This window comes from Urocampus carinirostris, chromosome 20 (genome assembly GCF_059441175.1).
Source record: "Urocampus carinirostris isolate Australia breed hairy pipefish chromosome 20, RoL_Ucar_1.0, whole genome shotgun sequence".
In the NCBI taxonomy this organism is placed as follows: Eukaryota; Metazoa; Chordata; class Actinopteri; order Syngnathiformes; family Syngnathidae; genus Urocampus; species Urocampus carinirostris.
This window is the reverse complement of record NC_142368.1, coordinates 3,648,491-3,664,391: the sequence shown is the minus strand read 5'-3', so window position 1 is coordinate 3,664,391 and position 15,901 is coordinate 3,648,491. Positions and strand designations below refer to the sequence as shown.

Genomic DNA, 15,901 nt, shown 5'->3' with positions numbered 1-15,901 from the left:
AGTAGTTTTATTTTCAGGACTAAAGGGGATTACTGCCTCACTGTAAAGATTGAGGTATGAAGAAAATAATAAAATTGCGAAAAAAAATAGGACTGTATAACAATATTTTTTGTAACACTTCAACGTTTTTTTTAATCGAATAACTTGTATAATATGTATTTTGTGTAGCTATTCAAGAGTCTCCGTGTGCAGCTAGAGATGAGAAGGAGTCATGTTGAAGAATGCCTAAAATCCACACAAAAGGAAGGAATGCTGACAGTAGATCAAGCTCTGGTCAAACAAGCCTGGGAAAGGCTTTCTTGCCGGGTGAATATTTGACACTAAGACAACCCGCATAATGTCATTTTACACCTATTATTTACATTCTGATTTGTGCTTTGCAATTTATCTCACTGTGTTTTAGCTCCTAGACTGGCATCTCTCGCTGGACACCTCCCTTCCCGCTCCTTTGGATGTTTTAGGAGCGTGGTTGCACCACACGGAAGGAGCCCTGCGTCAAGACGTGGTCGTGCAACAAGACGACGACCAGGCAGCCATTAGCAAATCTTTGAGACAATACAAGGTGGAACTGCACTTACTAATGCTCCGAATAAATTAAATATCTCGTGTTGTTTTGAACATGTATCGCAACTTCGCAGGATGCGTTGAGCAGTCTTGAAGGTCACCAGAAGGTCTTCCAGAGGATACATAAGGACAGAAGTATTGAGGGTGTCTCTGTGCCACATGAACAGCTACAAGACATGGCTGAAAGGTTAGGAAAAGAAGACAACAAATATTACCAATCATGCTAAAGGATTCGTAGTTGTCTGAATGCGATCCTGGCAACTTTTATATAACCAACTTACCTTGGTAATCCATCAAGGATGAACGCAGTTGGTGCTATATATACCACTAAGGGTGGAAAATGGCTTTGAAACTGCTAATGAAAAACTGGCTTTTTTGTCAACACCTAAACATTGTTATCTTAGCCCTGAAACACAAGCAAAAATAATTCAAAAATAAATAAAATTCCCAATATAGATTTTTAACAAAATTCAACAAACTGAAGGAAATATAACAAAACAATATGGTACACAAATTTCACATTCTTTGGATATATTATTGTAATTTATTTGCACGTGTTTTCTCAAAACAAGAGGAAAAAGATACATGACATATCTAATAAAGTGTGAGCCTGTGCCACAGTTATAAGACGCAATCATTGTTTATGAATGAGGTCCACCGAGATATTTCCAGTAAATGAGTAAAGTTCATAAGTATTACTCTGAGATGCAGTAGTGTCGCTTCAGGAATCGAGTGATAATTTGTAATCTTTTAGGCCGTTATAAAGCATTCACTCTTTGACGTCTTTGTTGTGTTAAATTCAAAATAGGTCAAGCATTTACAACTCTTTCAAAATGTCTAAAAAAATGGCCAAAGTACAATACATAGTTGTAGAGGTTTTAGAGCTTTAAACTCATCATCTCTCAATGGCCACTTTTGGAGACGCCTAGACCTACTCATAGAATAATGTGTAAAATACAGAGTTCCCTTTTCTCTAAGAGGACAAGGTACCAGGTAAAGCTTCAAACTATTGTCTCACCTGTTTTCCCGCTAAGATGCCCATGCTACACTCATCTACAGATTTTTGATTGCAAAATAAAACGCAAGCACTAATAAAAACCTTCTATTTTTATGTGTTCCAATTGAAATTACTCAATGTTCTTAGCACTTGCAGTAATTATTTCAGTTTGGGATAACCCTTCAGTATGTTACCTTTCAAGAGAGAACAAAACCGTCCATATTTGTTAAATGGTTCAAAAACAGCATTCGATTTTCTTTGGGTTTGAGTTGAATTGGAATTTTAGGCGAATTTTACAGAAACGCTAAGGGATTAAGGTAGAAATGCTCCACAGCGCTCCTGGAGCAAGTGGTAAAAAAGTGCCAACGCACTACCATACTCAATGGGTTCATAGAGCCGAAATTGATGCAATTAATTGCCTTTTTTTAATCCCAATGATAATGTCTATTACATCATTTTAGGAAATTATTAAAATGAGAATATAAAGCTTGTAACAGCATTGTTGTAGTTGAAAATTTAAGGATACATAAAAAAAGATATAAAAATTAAAGTGGGTAGGAGTGTCAAAATTTTATAATAGTCAATTATTGTTTCAGGCCTGTTGATGCTTAGGTGCGGTGAGACATAACATAAATGATCAGAAAGCACAGATAATATCTAATTTGATGTTTGGTTAGAGAAATAGGTCCATTGTGAATTAAACAGTCTTTAATGTGCAAAGTACGTGTCAAAACTCAACAGTTAGCATAAAAAGTCGGCAAAAACGTCCGTAAGCTTAGCATGCTAATCACTATTAGCGCCTATACTTGGGCACAAACAGATCATCTGAGCACACAAATGACAAAGAAAAATACTCACATTTTTTTCGGTTACACACCGAATGCCGAAACGAATGGCAAAGTATGAATATTTATATTATTTTAAACGGTTTTCTGTCACCAGTTACTCTTCTTATAGCTGTGTCCTTGCTAGCACAAAATAGCTTACGAATCTTGTTTTTCCGAACTTTTGGCGTAGAACAACGCCTACTACTATCTGATTGAAAGTTACATAATCTAATCCAGCAGGGCAAATATATTTATGATTGACAGGTACATGTTAGGCTGAGAAAAATACATTTTGCAGGTTCAACAAACTTGACTCTTACCTAACAAGGCTTGATATCGGGTAACCTAAATAACCATTTTTAAAACCTACAGAAATTTAAGTACATGTTTTATTGAACTGTGACGTTTGTTTATTACGTTATAAATTGTTATCAATACAACCTGAGATATTACAGTATTTTAGCCCTCGCTAAATAGAATGTTATTGTCGTTACTGTAATTGATAACAACGCGGTTTCCAGTTTTTTCCAACGGGATTGGATTTGGCCGTCTGGGAAAAATAATAATAATGAATGACTAAACATATTAAAATAAGATTACCAAAGTATTTACAATATTTACACGTTAGTACTTGTATACTGGCTAAAGTGCAGTGAAAATAATGTAATAATATTAGCAGCGACGTTGTAAAAAAAAAAGATAGGGAAGTGTAATATGACTGTACGTTTGTCTATACATAGAGAAGATATTTTTTTCTACTGCCCTGTGTGCTTGTTTAGGGTGGTGATGACTTTGTATCCCATTAGGAATCATATCCAATGTTTATGTTGGTCATCCATAATCAAGAGGCGACAACCAGTCTAACGCTACCATAGTGAGGTTTGTCAACAGGAAATGAAAACATGAAATCCTTAAGCAAGGAAAAAAGCTAAAAGGGGCACATGTTTATTTAAATGAACACTTAAGCAAAAAAACTGACTTTGCAAGACAAGCTCGATTTTTGAGGAAAACAAATAAGATACAAGGAACATGGACTTCAAATTGTAGAGTATACATAAAGTTAGACGGCACTCCAGAAGAAGCAAAAATCATTTGGATTCGAGATATGCAGGAGCTGGACAGATTTGCCTGAAGACCTGGATAGATTGCTAAATACACATTATGACACTGGACAATGATGGATTCAAATGATAGAATGGCATCCTGAACTGACAACATGGACACCTTTATTACAGATCACAATAAAAAAATCTATCATAATATATTAGGCCATGATCTACCGGAACTGAGCATTATTTATCACACTGACTACAATAATTCAAAATTAGATGAATTCGATCCTGACCACAAATTTCAACTAGCTCAGACAATTGCAAATATTATACTGGAAATGAATATAATATTTTTGTTAAATCTGAAGGAAAATCTTAATAATTTACCACAACAGTAGAAGCATGTTGTTATTATCATTGGTATCACAATGATTTTTAGTGACCAGTAGCATTATAATGTTAATAAATGGGTACTACGATGATTAGTGTATAAAATATGTGACTCTTGTTATTATTATAATTATTGATAGCCGACCCATGTAATATGTATATCCGTGATATTTATTTATATTTAGACACAAAAGAGGAGCTATCTGTAAAATGTAATTAATAGGGAAGATGATCATTCATGTTTAATTGTGCTTATTCGATTCTTTTTTTCCCTAGGTTGAATTTCATCGCAACGTCTTGCAGTGTCCAAGTGGCGAAACTGGAATTCTTGGATCACAAACACCGCATAGAGGCCTTTCTCTCAGAGGCAGAAATGAAGCTGAAATCCTGGATTGTCAAATACGGTCGTCAAGATTGTGTAGAACACATGCTGCGTGATTATGTTGTAAGCCCCTAATTCATCATTCATCATTATCCTTTTTTGTTGAATTTGCTAATTCTTCTTGTTTCTGTCCCCGCTAGTATTTTGTGGAGAAGCAGTATTTCTTTGAAAATTACAAAACTTTGTACCAGTCTTTGAAAAGTGCTGCTGAGGTTTATGCGAGTGCTGACTGCTCAGGTGAGAAAAGCTCAAATTGGTTGAGATGATCAAATGTAGGCCTCAATTGTCAATGCCATTGGCTATGAGCAGCACCGCCGCCTGCTTCCAAGTCTGCAGGCAAAGCCGCTAAATGAGCATCACGAGCCCGCTCAGTGGGGAATACAACCCCATTTGGGGACGCTGCTCTATTTCTGCTACGTCTTGGGGCACAAAAACTTAGAGAATGGGTCGAGGTTCATTATTCCGTTTTACGGGTTTGTGTCTGCCAAAGGCAATGGGAGAGTGGCTTATCATTTGAGGCTCCCAAATGAGGAATGGTCACACCGGACCTTACATAGGGCAATTCTAGAATCAAGCAATTATTACCAATATTGTGTTGATCTAGTGGTAAGCCCATGTGCTGGGAAGCAGGAAACGAGGCCGGAATGCTCAAAAAAGGTGTTTAATAACAAAACCCGTGTAACAAACCAGAAATAAAAAGCCGGGAAACAAACCTGCAGCCACACTAACAATGGCAATGACCTGACAACCTCTGGTGTTGGTACCAGTCAATATTAGGTCCAGAATAATAAGTGCAGTTGATTACTGTTGAGAATTAAATATTAAAATGTATCGTTTACCAAATTGTTCGAATTAGTTATCTGGCTCCATTAACCAAACACAACCTACATTCACCCAACGATGCGCGCTCGTTTCTTGATGGAAAAGATGAACAAGAAAAGCCGACATTTTCACACGGGGGCAGATTTAATTTCATTAACAATTGAACTAAGTGAACTCCATTGAATACGGCCGAATTAGTGGCGTTGGAGTCTCTGGGAAACCCTCTCTTCAAGTTCTCTCGCTTCTCCTCTCGGCCCACGTCTTTCCGCAAGATGGTGTGCTGGCTCCTCGCATGGGCGTGCCAATGAAGCCCAACGTGAGCTCCACCACCTCGCCGCGATGTCTGGAAAACTCTAAATAGCGGAGAGCATTTCTCTAAACAATGCCTGCCGTCCTCCGTCAGAGTCCTGTTATCAACAGAACTAGACAAAATATTCTGCATTCGGAACAGCCTGACTGTCATTGAACTAAAGCCTACTCGGTGAAAATCTTTATTGCACTCAATAACTGTAACTTGTATTCAATCATATAAAATCCTTTATAGTCAAATGAATGTATAAAATCCTTCATTACGCATAGGTGAGCGCTTTACTACCCTAATGTTGGTCCACTCTTGAGGTAAAATAGAGTGCCAGATCCTGATGTTTATATCATCCAATGTACTTTATGCCAAGATTGGAGTCATTGACGATATTTCACGATAATTATTTTAATGTAATGTAGCTGTCCTGGCTCATGATCATGTGCACATTGTGGTCCAATATTGAGGGTAGTTCTTCTTCTGTTTTGAGTCTTAACAAACAAAATACAGATAGATATTTTTTTGATTTTATCTTAAATATTGCTTTCATTAGAAACGTTTTTCCTTGTGTTAATTATAATAATGTCCACTTCATAAATCGAGTAATTCAAGGGATTCAAGATTGTCTATCATAAACAGCCAAATACATTTTTTTCGCTACAGTGTTGAAAAAAAGTTTAAAACGATACAATAAAATAAGACATGTATTTACAAAAAGGAAAAGACAATGTTCATGTATTCTATCTTGTATATGTCTTCAATGTGTTGCTGAGTAGAACAAGTGAGTTGTTCTGTTGCTCATTCATCAAATCTTGCATCGTAAGCATTTTTCAAAATTGTCCCATCGGAATCCCGATACTTCTTCCCAGTTGACGAGGGCGAGACGGGGGTGTCCCGGTTGGTGCGGGACGTGGCGTCACAGTGGAGGAGCCTGTCCATGGAAGTGCGCAGTGTGAGGAGCATGCTGGAGGAGGTCTTGTCCAACTGGGATCGCTACGTCTCCACTGTGGCTTCGTTCCAAGTCTGGCTTGAGGATGCGGAAGGAGCTCTGAGACAAACGGAAAATACAAAGCAGGTATACAGAGTCGATGCTTTTGCTCTAGTAAATTTTAGGAGCAGGCCTAAGATTTTTCACTTATCCCACTGCTTTGAGAATAGGAGTTACAAATCCCCACTGCGGATAAGCCAATTACTATGATTGTTTCTTCATTTAAACCCACCGCCTTGTCTTTTATTTGATGAGCCCTCATCTTTCCACTGTCTACTTTAATTAGCATGTCTGCTTCTTCTGCTAATCGTCTTTCTTGTCTCTCGATCTACGTTTTTGTTCCAGGAGTTCTTCAGAAATTTCAGCTACTGGATGGATCAGCATGCCGCCTTGAACGACGCGGGGAATTTTCTCATCGAGACCTGCAATGAGCCGGTGTCGTTTGAGCTCAAGCAGCAGCTTCTACTTCTCAACGGACGCTGGAGAGAGCTTTTTACCAACGTCACCCAGGTAGCTCATCGTTAAGCGGAAGAAAAGATGAACTCCTCGTCCTATGCTGTAACTCCTATTATTGTTTTCTCTGTTCATTCCAGAAACAAGCTAACAGTCAATCTAAAATCCACCACTTTACAGGGCAATTAAAATAAAAACAAATGAAAAAAAAGGGCTCACAGGAAAAAGCTGAAGCTTATTTTGGTCCCGTCCCCTCAACTGTCAATAGACCTTTTTCTACTAGTATATTAAGTAAGTGGGCCGGCAGTAGCTCAGGAGGTAGCGCGCTTGTCTTGGGATCAAGGGATCCCAGTTCGAATCCCGGCTCGTCCGTGTTACATATCGAAGTGCCCTTGGGTAAGACAAATGTGGAGCACATTGTAAAGCGCTTTGGGAAGTCATTGACTTGAAAAACTCTATATAAATGCAGATCATTTCATTTCATTTTCATTAAAGATACAGATTGATAATAACAGAGAAATATATAAAATAAAGAGGGGAAAAAACTACAAAATGTAGGCTTCATCAGGCTTATGTAGATCAAATAAAATCTAACCCTCTCTTAACTTGACATGGTCTGTTCGAAAGATAAAATTCTGTCAAAAGTAAAGTTATTTGTGAGACCAGTACAGTAAAGACAAATTTTGAATCAATAGTCGAGGGTTTCTCCAGTTCAGAGGTGCTTGAAACCTCCAACTCTAATATTACTTATTGTCCTTTTTATTGTAGCACACCCAAATTCACGAGTTGGAAAAGTGGCGAAAAGACCATCTGAAGGCGATGACCACGTTAACAGAACTTTTGGATACGGCAGAGGCCAGGCTCAGTGCCCCAGTGCAAGTTTCTTTCCCTGGTGTTCGAGCCTTTTTGCAAGACGTGGAGGTGAGAAAGCTACTCTCATACATCGTTTGCATCTGGTCTTGTATTTCGAACTTGGTCATAAAGGAATAAGAAAATCGTTAGCACCAACAATGTCTCAATACTTTTGCCATCTCATCTTACATAGCACACTCTTTCGGCCTCAACTGTCAATGTCCAGATGTCGAGTTACAGCACGACCCCTTTACCTGAGCCTTTCGTTCCAGAATACCAAGCAAAAGGTCGTCACTATGGAGACACAGTACAAACTGGCCGGACGCAGCGCTCAATTGCTGGCCAAGGACGCACCGCATGACGAGGCTGCCAGGGTCATTGCTGCCATGACGACTGCTAAGAGTCTATTGAGTCGGGTAGGTTATGGTTTGATTTTACTGTATGTCCCCTAATGTACAGAGCAAAAAAACAAAATGAGGGCACCATTGGCAGATTGTTTTGCTCTATTTTTTTTATTTTACTTATACTAAGGCATTCCAGCTAAATTATGTGATATATCAAATTGTAGATGGTTTAGATAATTTTAGACTATTTAATTTGAGAAATATAATTTCAAATAATTTTATTATAATTGGTCTTGCTTGTCAGAAAAATAAATATTTTAACGTTTTTTTTTGTTTTATTCAAATTTTTTATTTTAAATTGTGTTTAAATTGCTGCAATAAAATACAGATTTTTTATGAAGGAAATTAAAAATAATTTACATTTATTTTGTTTATGATATTGAGTGATTTTTGTGATTATTCTGCAATTATTATTTCAAACTACGATTAAATAATTTCCACTGGGAACGGTTTTTCAGGTGAAAGAGCGCTGTCCCATCTTGGCGAGAGAGTGTCACACCCTTCTACCATTATTGGAGGAAATGGAAAAACACATTTCCATCTTTTACCAAGCATTGGAACGGGCCAATCGCATTACTGCCAGAGACGTAGACACAATGACCCCAGCTCTGCAAAGACACAGATTAACGCAGGTGTGTGTGGACAAAAACCTAATCAAAAACTTATAAAAACGACAAATCCCATTAGCAAATATTTCTCATGTCCCAGGATTTATTAAACCAGCAGCACAGCTGCAAACGCTGCTTGGCCGTAATCGAGAGGAACCACAATGCTGTCTTGAGGGCACTGTCCGGCAGCAAGGTTCTTCGAAACTTGGACACCAACCTGATGCAAAAGACAGTGGCTCAAGTGCAAAGCTCCATGCAGGTTTGAGTCCTTGCTAAGTGTATTTATCATTAATGAGTGCCATTGACTGCTAAAGACGTCAACGGCACTTAGTACATTCAGTGTCACTGACAGGTAAAGATGTCGATGGCACTAAATTTTGCTCATGACAGCCTCCCCCTATCCCTTCCTTTCAGGCTTTGCTGAAGGATGTCGTAGAGTGGAGGAGGCTTGAAGAGGCCAATAGCTGTCTCAGAAGGAGGTTTGAGGAGTCCAGACAAGATCTCCAGACAGTGCTCAAGAGAGCAGAGGACTGCTTTAGGGAGTCGGGGGACCCGGAGGATTTACTAAGGAAGCACACAGTGAGATTACGTCTAATTTTAATTTCAGTTCTGTCCATACTTCTACACTCAAATACAACTGAAAATTTGATAAAGGATACCGAATAGTGAAAAAATGCACCCCAGCGATGACATCAGAGCAATCTAATTGGATACTTCATAAATACTTTGAGACGATGCCTTGACATCATCGCCACATCATGGATTTTTTGTTTTTTCATTTTCTTTTCGTACTAAAACCTTCTCGTACTACTTCAACAGGATATTTTCAACCAGCTCGACCACCGCGTGCTGAGCATCTTCTTGAAGGCTTGCGACGAGTTGACTGACATTCTACCAGAGGATGAGCAACAGGGGCTGCAAGAAACAGTCCGCAGGCTGCACAAAAACTGGAAGGTAAAGGGGTTGACAACTTGTCTTTTTATTTTAATTTATTGGCCTGGAGAAGGATTGGCACCACCAGGCTGTACTTGCCTAAGACACACCATAGGAAAATGGTGCCCCTATCCTCATGATTAAGGGATGCAACCAAAGACAAATGATGACATCAGAAGTGAGTGTTCATATTAGTATTAGAATTGGTTACAGAAATGAATCACACTAGATATGCTCTGTCACATTGACCCAGCTTATGCGAGATTTTATTGTGAAAGCATTGACTTTAGAATCAATGTCTTGGGTTTCTCATAAAGATATGTCGTGTGACTGTATACTTAAATCTAATATCAGTATTTTTAACAATCGTAATTACTGTATTTTATTAATTTAATACTCTGTCATAATCATTTGGTTTTCCAAATTTCTCAATACATAGGTATTTTCACAGTCTAACATGCTTGTTTAGGGCAATGACAGCCCTGTGGAAGAAACTGTCACTGAGCCTGTTAGTCCTGGTTTTAGGGAGTCTGTAGCTTATACTGTCCATCCGGAAAGTATTCACAGTGCTTCACTTTTTCCACATTTTGTTATGTTACAGCCTCATTCCAAATTGTATTAATTTAATCTCTTATCTCAAAATTCTACACAAAATACTCCATTATGGCAATGTGAAAAAGTTCTTTTTTTTACTTTTTTCCATTTTTCGAAAAATAGAAAACTAAGAAATGACATTTACATAAGTATTCACAGCCTTTGCCATGAAGCTCAAAACTGAGCTCAGGTGCATCTTTTTTCCACTGATCATCCATGAGATCTTTCTACAGCTTAATTGGAGTCCACCTGCCGTAAATTCAGTTGATTGGACATGATTTGTAAAGGCACACACCTGTCTATACAAGGTCCCACAGTTGAGTGTTCATGTCAGAGCACAAACACCAAGCATGAAGTCAAAAGAACTGTCTGTAGACCTGCGAGACAGGATTGTCTTGAGGCACAAATCTGGGGAAGCATACAGAAAAATTTCTGCTGCTTTGAAGGTCTTAATGAGCGCAGTGGCCTCCATTATTCGTAAATGGAAGACATTTGGAACCACCAGGACTCTTCTTAGAGCTGGCCGGCCTTCTAAACTCAGCGATCGGGGAAGAAGGGCCTTAGTCAGGGAGGAGACCAAGAACCCGATGGTCACTCTGTCTGAGCTTCAGCGTTCCTTTGTGGAGAGAGGAGAGCCTTCCAGAAGGACAACCATCTCTGCAGCAATCCACCAATCAGGCCTGTATGGTAGAGTGGCCAGACAAAAGCCACTCCTTAGTAAAAGGAACATGGAAGCCCGTCTGGAATTTGCCAAAAAGCACCTGAATGACTCTCAGACCATGAGAAACAAAATTCTCTTGTCTGATGAGACAAATATTGAACTCTTTGGTGTGAATGCCAGGCGCCATGTTTGGAGGAAACCACGCACCGCTCATCACCAGGCCAACACCATCCCTACAGTGAAGCATGGTGGTGGCAGCATCATGCTGTGGGGATTTTTTTCAGCAGCAGGAACTGGTAGACTAGTCAGGATAGAAGGAAAAATGAATGCAGCAATATTTAGAGATATCCTGGATGAAAGCCTGCTCCAGAGCGCTCTTGACCTCAGGCTGGGGTGAAGGTTCATTTTTCAGCAGGACAACGACCCAAAGCACACAGCCAAGATCTCAAAAGATTGGCTTCAGAACCACTCCGTGAATGTCCTGGAGTGGCCCAGCCAGAGTCCAGACTTGAATCCGATCGAACATCTCTGGAGAGATCTGAAAATGGCTGTGCACAAACGTCTCCCATCCAACTTGATTGAGCTTGAGACTTATTGCAAAGAAGAATGGGCAAAACTGCCTAAAGATAGGTGTGCTAAACTTGTGGGATCATATTCAAAAAGACTTTAGGCTGTATTTGCTGCCAAAGGTGGATCAACAAAGTATTAAGCAAAGGCTGTGAATACTTATGTAAATGTGATTTCTTTGTTTTCTATTTTTAATAAATTAAAAAAAAAGTTAAAAAAAAAACTTTTTCACATTGTCATAATGGAGTATTTTGTGTAGAATTTTGAGGTAAGAGATTAAATTAATACAATTTGGAATGAGGCTGTAACATAACAAAATGTGGAAAAAGTGAAGCGCTGTGAATACTACCGGATGCACTTTATATATATATGTAGGTGAGAATAGTCCTTAATAATGTGTTCGGTTCTAAAGTATTTCGACAACAACCATAGAACATGGACATAGAACAGCGGATGATTTTCTGGCCTGTGTTGATGAATTTATGTACTCATGGCTATATAAGCAAAATGGAGAGTCTTGTTTAATCTGCTAATGCCAACAATCCTCAATGACCTATTCTGATTTACAGGACATCCAGGGTCAGGTACCATCTCACCTGCTGCGTCTGAAGATCGAGGCGGAGCAGTTCCGAATCAATGTCGTCCTTCTAGAATGTCAAGAACAATTGGACAGAGAACTTCACATCTTGTCTAACTCTCCCACAAGCGAGAATGTGATCAAAGAGCATAGGGTGGGTCTCGAATAGTAACCACAACAAAAACAATTCCCCTGTTATGCGACACTCTTCCGGTTCTTGTCTGCAGACGTTCTTTCGTGAACGCAAACCTCTGGCTGTGTGCGAAAAGCGCATCGGGAACATGGAGCATCTTTGTCAGACGCTCCCTGACAACGACGTGGCTTATCAAAGACTGGATTCCACCAGAAGGGCTGTGGAGGACATGGCGGACCGCATCACATGTACCGCCGCCCAACTGGAGCAGCATCTTGATAAGTGGAAAGAATGGAATAATAGGTCTGCTAATTGATTTTTTTGTAATTCAATTAGCTTCACTACATTAGTGAATGTACAAAGGAATTGCTGATAATTATGTTGAAAAGTTAAGTCTCATGAACTCATTCCCTTTCTGCAGATTTTGTGAGCTTTCTGACTGGCTTTCATCTCAGAGGAGACACCTTGAGGAGAAGACAAGAACTTGCAGCAATCAGGATGAAGTTGATGCTCTGGCGCAAGTAAGCAAACATCTTGACTTGTTCTACAGATGGCAGTGCTTACATCATTGTATGTGTACATTTTGGCCACACACAAAAATCTTGTTTTTGACCTGTACTTTTTCGTGATATTTTAATATTTTGCGGGGTTCAAGCAGATACTTGAAATGTCTTAAAAGGCATTGAATTCATTATTCTAAAAACAAGGTCTTGGTTGGCATTAAAATGTCTTATATCAAATTTTTGAATGTCTCTAAAATGTGAACACATTAATAGGACTTATATTTGTTTGAACTAAAAAAATAGTAACATTTCTCAATTGTCTTTTTTAATAATTTACCGATTTACTTTTGTGGCCACATCGCGCGACAACAATAACGGAACTATCAAAACAGTGATGTGGTTTCAGTCTTGCCATTCAGAGCAGTTGCATGTCTTGGGCCTTAGGGCCCGGTCACACAGCCGTTTGCGTCTGTATCGCGGGTAAAATTTTCCTTTTTTATTTTTTGCCCGTGGTTGCCCGCGATGGAAAATGAACATAATTGGCCAACCCGCTGTTCATCGTGGTATGCCCACAAAACAGACGCCGGCGACTGTTCCGCTTCCTCATCGCGTCATTTCCGCGTCATTTTCTCGTGTGGACCACGGGTATAAAAGCTGCCGAGCCGGCGTTATGCCGAGAAATGCATCCTTGGCAAGATTTGCATCCCCTCGCTACGTTAACCACTTTTACCTAGTTTTATCTCACTTTTATATCACTTTTCGGGAATGTAATGGCGAACATATAACAAAAACCACTTCGTCTTGCATTTGTTGGGAATGTAATACAACTTAAACCATTCCGTCTTTGTATTTGTTGTGAAAGTAAACGAACGGCAATGCACACCGTATACAAATCACTTTTGAGCAGGTAACATGTTTATTTTGCCTTTTTCTATTCAAATCGCTCGTATTGAAACTGTTATGCACTCTACCATAAAGCTCATTTCTGCATAATAAGCTTTACGGTAGAGTGCATACCAGTTCTCAAAAGTGATTTATATACGGTGTGCATTACCGTTCGATTACGTTCACAACAAAAACAAAGACGGAATGGTTTAAGTTGTATTACATTCCCAACATATGCAAGACGGAGTGGATTTGGTTATATGTTCGCCATTACATTCCCTAAAAGTGATATAAAAGTGAGATAAAACGAGGTAAAAGCGGTTGTAGTAGCGAGGGGATGCAAATCTCGGCAGGCATGCATTTCTCGGCATAACACCGGGCTGTAGAAATCATAACCGCTCAAGACACAGTCCCGTGAAGATCAAGATTTTAAGCTATGGCACTGAAGAAGCCAATATGTTATTATTGTAATAGTTTTTCATTTTTATTTTATTATCTTGTTATGAAATGAAAACAAATGTCAAGAAATAAAAATGGATTAAGACGAGGTCACTACGGTGACAGGGATCCATGTTCACCCCTTGACGTCTCGAGCACAACTGACGTGCGCTCGGCAAATCGCGCTGTATATACGCGGAGAAAGGCGTTTGACCGTCACACGCGTAACACGCTAGATTCACGTAATAACACCGCGATACAGGCGCAGAACATGCTATGACCGTGCTCCACCCACGATTACCCGCTGAAATTTCGCGTCCTACCCACGTGTAACCACGCCCTGGCCGCGGCCATAGCATGTCGTTCGGCGTCATTTCCACGTCATTACCTCATGTGTACCACGTGTGCCGCCCGCGGTTAACACGTGGTCTAAAGTTTTGAGCAGCACAAAACTTTTTCGCGCGGCCAACTGCGTGTGAATTTCCGACCGCGAGTAAAGCACTGCTGTATCTCGTCTATATGGCGATCTCAAAGCGTCCAACAGCGTCTGCTTCACGGGCAGAAATTTCGGGCCGTGATTCAGCCTCTATACGCATGTGAAAGGCTGTGTGACCGGGCCCTAAACTTTTGAGCAGCGCAAAACTTTTTCGCGCTGCCAACCGCGTGTGAATTTCCGACTGCGTGTAAAGCACTGCTGTATCTCGTCTGTTTGGCGATCTCAAAGCGTTCAATAGCGTCCGCTTCACAGGCAGAAATTTCTGGCCGTGATTCAGCCTCGATACAGACGCAAACGGCTGTGTGACAGGGTCCTAACCATAATACACATAGCAACTTTGGACAAAGACATTTACTTTGGACCGCGGGAAAGTGTAAATTTAATGAGAAGTGGCTGTCCGATGAACGTTTTTTGCCATGGCTAAAAGCTGTGCTAGGTATTGTGTACAAGGCAGGATGTATTGTGTGCAAAAAATGTTTGTGTTTTTTTGTTTTGTTTGTTTCAACTGTGTCTTTTTTTTGTCAACTTGGTCTTAAACATGATTTCAAAAGGTCTTAAAAAAGTCTTGAATATAACTTGCCTTAAGCTGTAGGAACCCTGTTTTAAGACGGATTTTTTTTAGATTTTGCCATAATTAGCTAATTTAAAACAACAAGAGACTTGTAGTATTTGAGTTGATTTGTAATATATTCAGAATGAATGACATTTTTTTTAATTGCATTACACAAAATAAAGAACTTTATCACCATAATTCAATTTTCTGAGACAGCCTTCTACATTTCCTAACAAGACTTTTGCAATATGAAAGCTATTTTTCAATTATTTGTAGGAACTACGAGAAGCAGGGACCATTCAAGAAGAGAGCCTCTTGTGGCTTGAGAGTCGTCTCTCGAGCCTGATTGACGTGAGCTCCGAAGTGGAGACTATGAGACAGCAAAGCGCCCTGAACAAACTCTCGACCGAATTTAGGGAGCTGTTTTCCTCATTTTTCCAGGTATTCAAAGATTCATTAGGAAATCTGTACTTCAATCTGACCTTTCTGCGTTCTCCTTAGGGCTCAGAAGGATTTCGCTTTGAGGCGCTGAGAGAGGTTTGTGGTGCTCTGGAGGAAGTCCTGAGAGCTGGGAAGGAAACTGAAGAGCAAATCAGCAGGATCCTGGATGCTGAAGATCTTCATGAGGCCCAGGAGCTGTTTCTCATTCATCAGGTTGGAATAGAGAACCTTATATAAATTTCTGTCTAAAAATACCCAACATTTTCTTGTATATCCATCATAGCAACACGTAAAACAACTCCAGGCTCTTAAGAAGGAAGCGGACTCTTTGGTGTCTCACTCGAAGCAGCTCCATTCAGGAGAGGCGCCGAGTTGCTCTGTGCTCGAGCTGGAGAAACGTGTCCGTGAAGTGGACTGCCAATTCAGTGCTAAGGAGCACAGCTTGCAGGTACCTTAAACCTGTGGTTGATCATCAAGCGA

The 15,901-nt window shown here is 39.8% G+C and overlaps 1 protein-coding gene across 1 annotated transcript in view; it reads left to right on the top strand.

The window, feature by feature from the left end:
* Positions 1-15,901, top strand: part of syne1a (spectrin repeat containing, nuclear envelope 1a) — a 198,191-nt gene that overhangs the window by 22,442 nt on the left and 159,848 nt on the right. Inside the window, exons 12-30 of the mRNA XM_088325643.1 lie at positions 169-306; positions 404-562; positions 639-751; positions 4,107-4,275; positions 4,353-4,449; positions 6,205-6,410; positions 6,669-6,833; positions 7,545-7,697; positions 7,901-8,044; positions 8,491-8,664; positions 8,741-8,899; positions 9,055-9,219; positions 9,460-9,594; positions 11,965-12,126; positions 12,200-12,408; positions 12,527-12,626; positions 15,257-15,421; positions 15,482-15,634; positions 15,705-15,869. Coding sequence (XP_088181769.1) covers positions 169-306; positions 404-562; positions 639-751; positions 4,107-4,275; positions 4,353-4,449; positions 6,205-6,410; positions 6,669-6,833; positions 7,545-7,697; positions 7,901-8,044; positions 8,491-8,664; positions 8,741-8,899; positions 9,055-9,219; positions 9,460-9,594; positions 11,965-12,126; positions 12,200-12,408; positions 12,527-12,626; positions 15,257-15,421; positions 15,482-15,634; positions 15,705-15,869 — 2,931 coding nt within the window. The remainder of the gene's footprint in view (positions 1-168; positions 307-403; positions 563-638; positions 752-4,106; positions 4,276-4,352; positions 4,450-6,204; positions 6,411-6,668; positions 6,834-7,544; positions 7,698-7,900; positions 8,045-8,490; positions 8,665-8,740; positions 8,900-9,054; positions 9,220-9,459; positions 9,595-11,964; positions 12,127-12,199; positions 12,409-12,526; positions 12,627-15,256; positions 15,422-15,481; positions 15,635-15,704; positions 15,870-15,901) is intronic.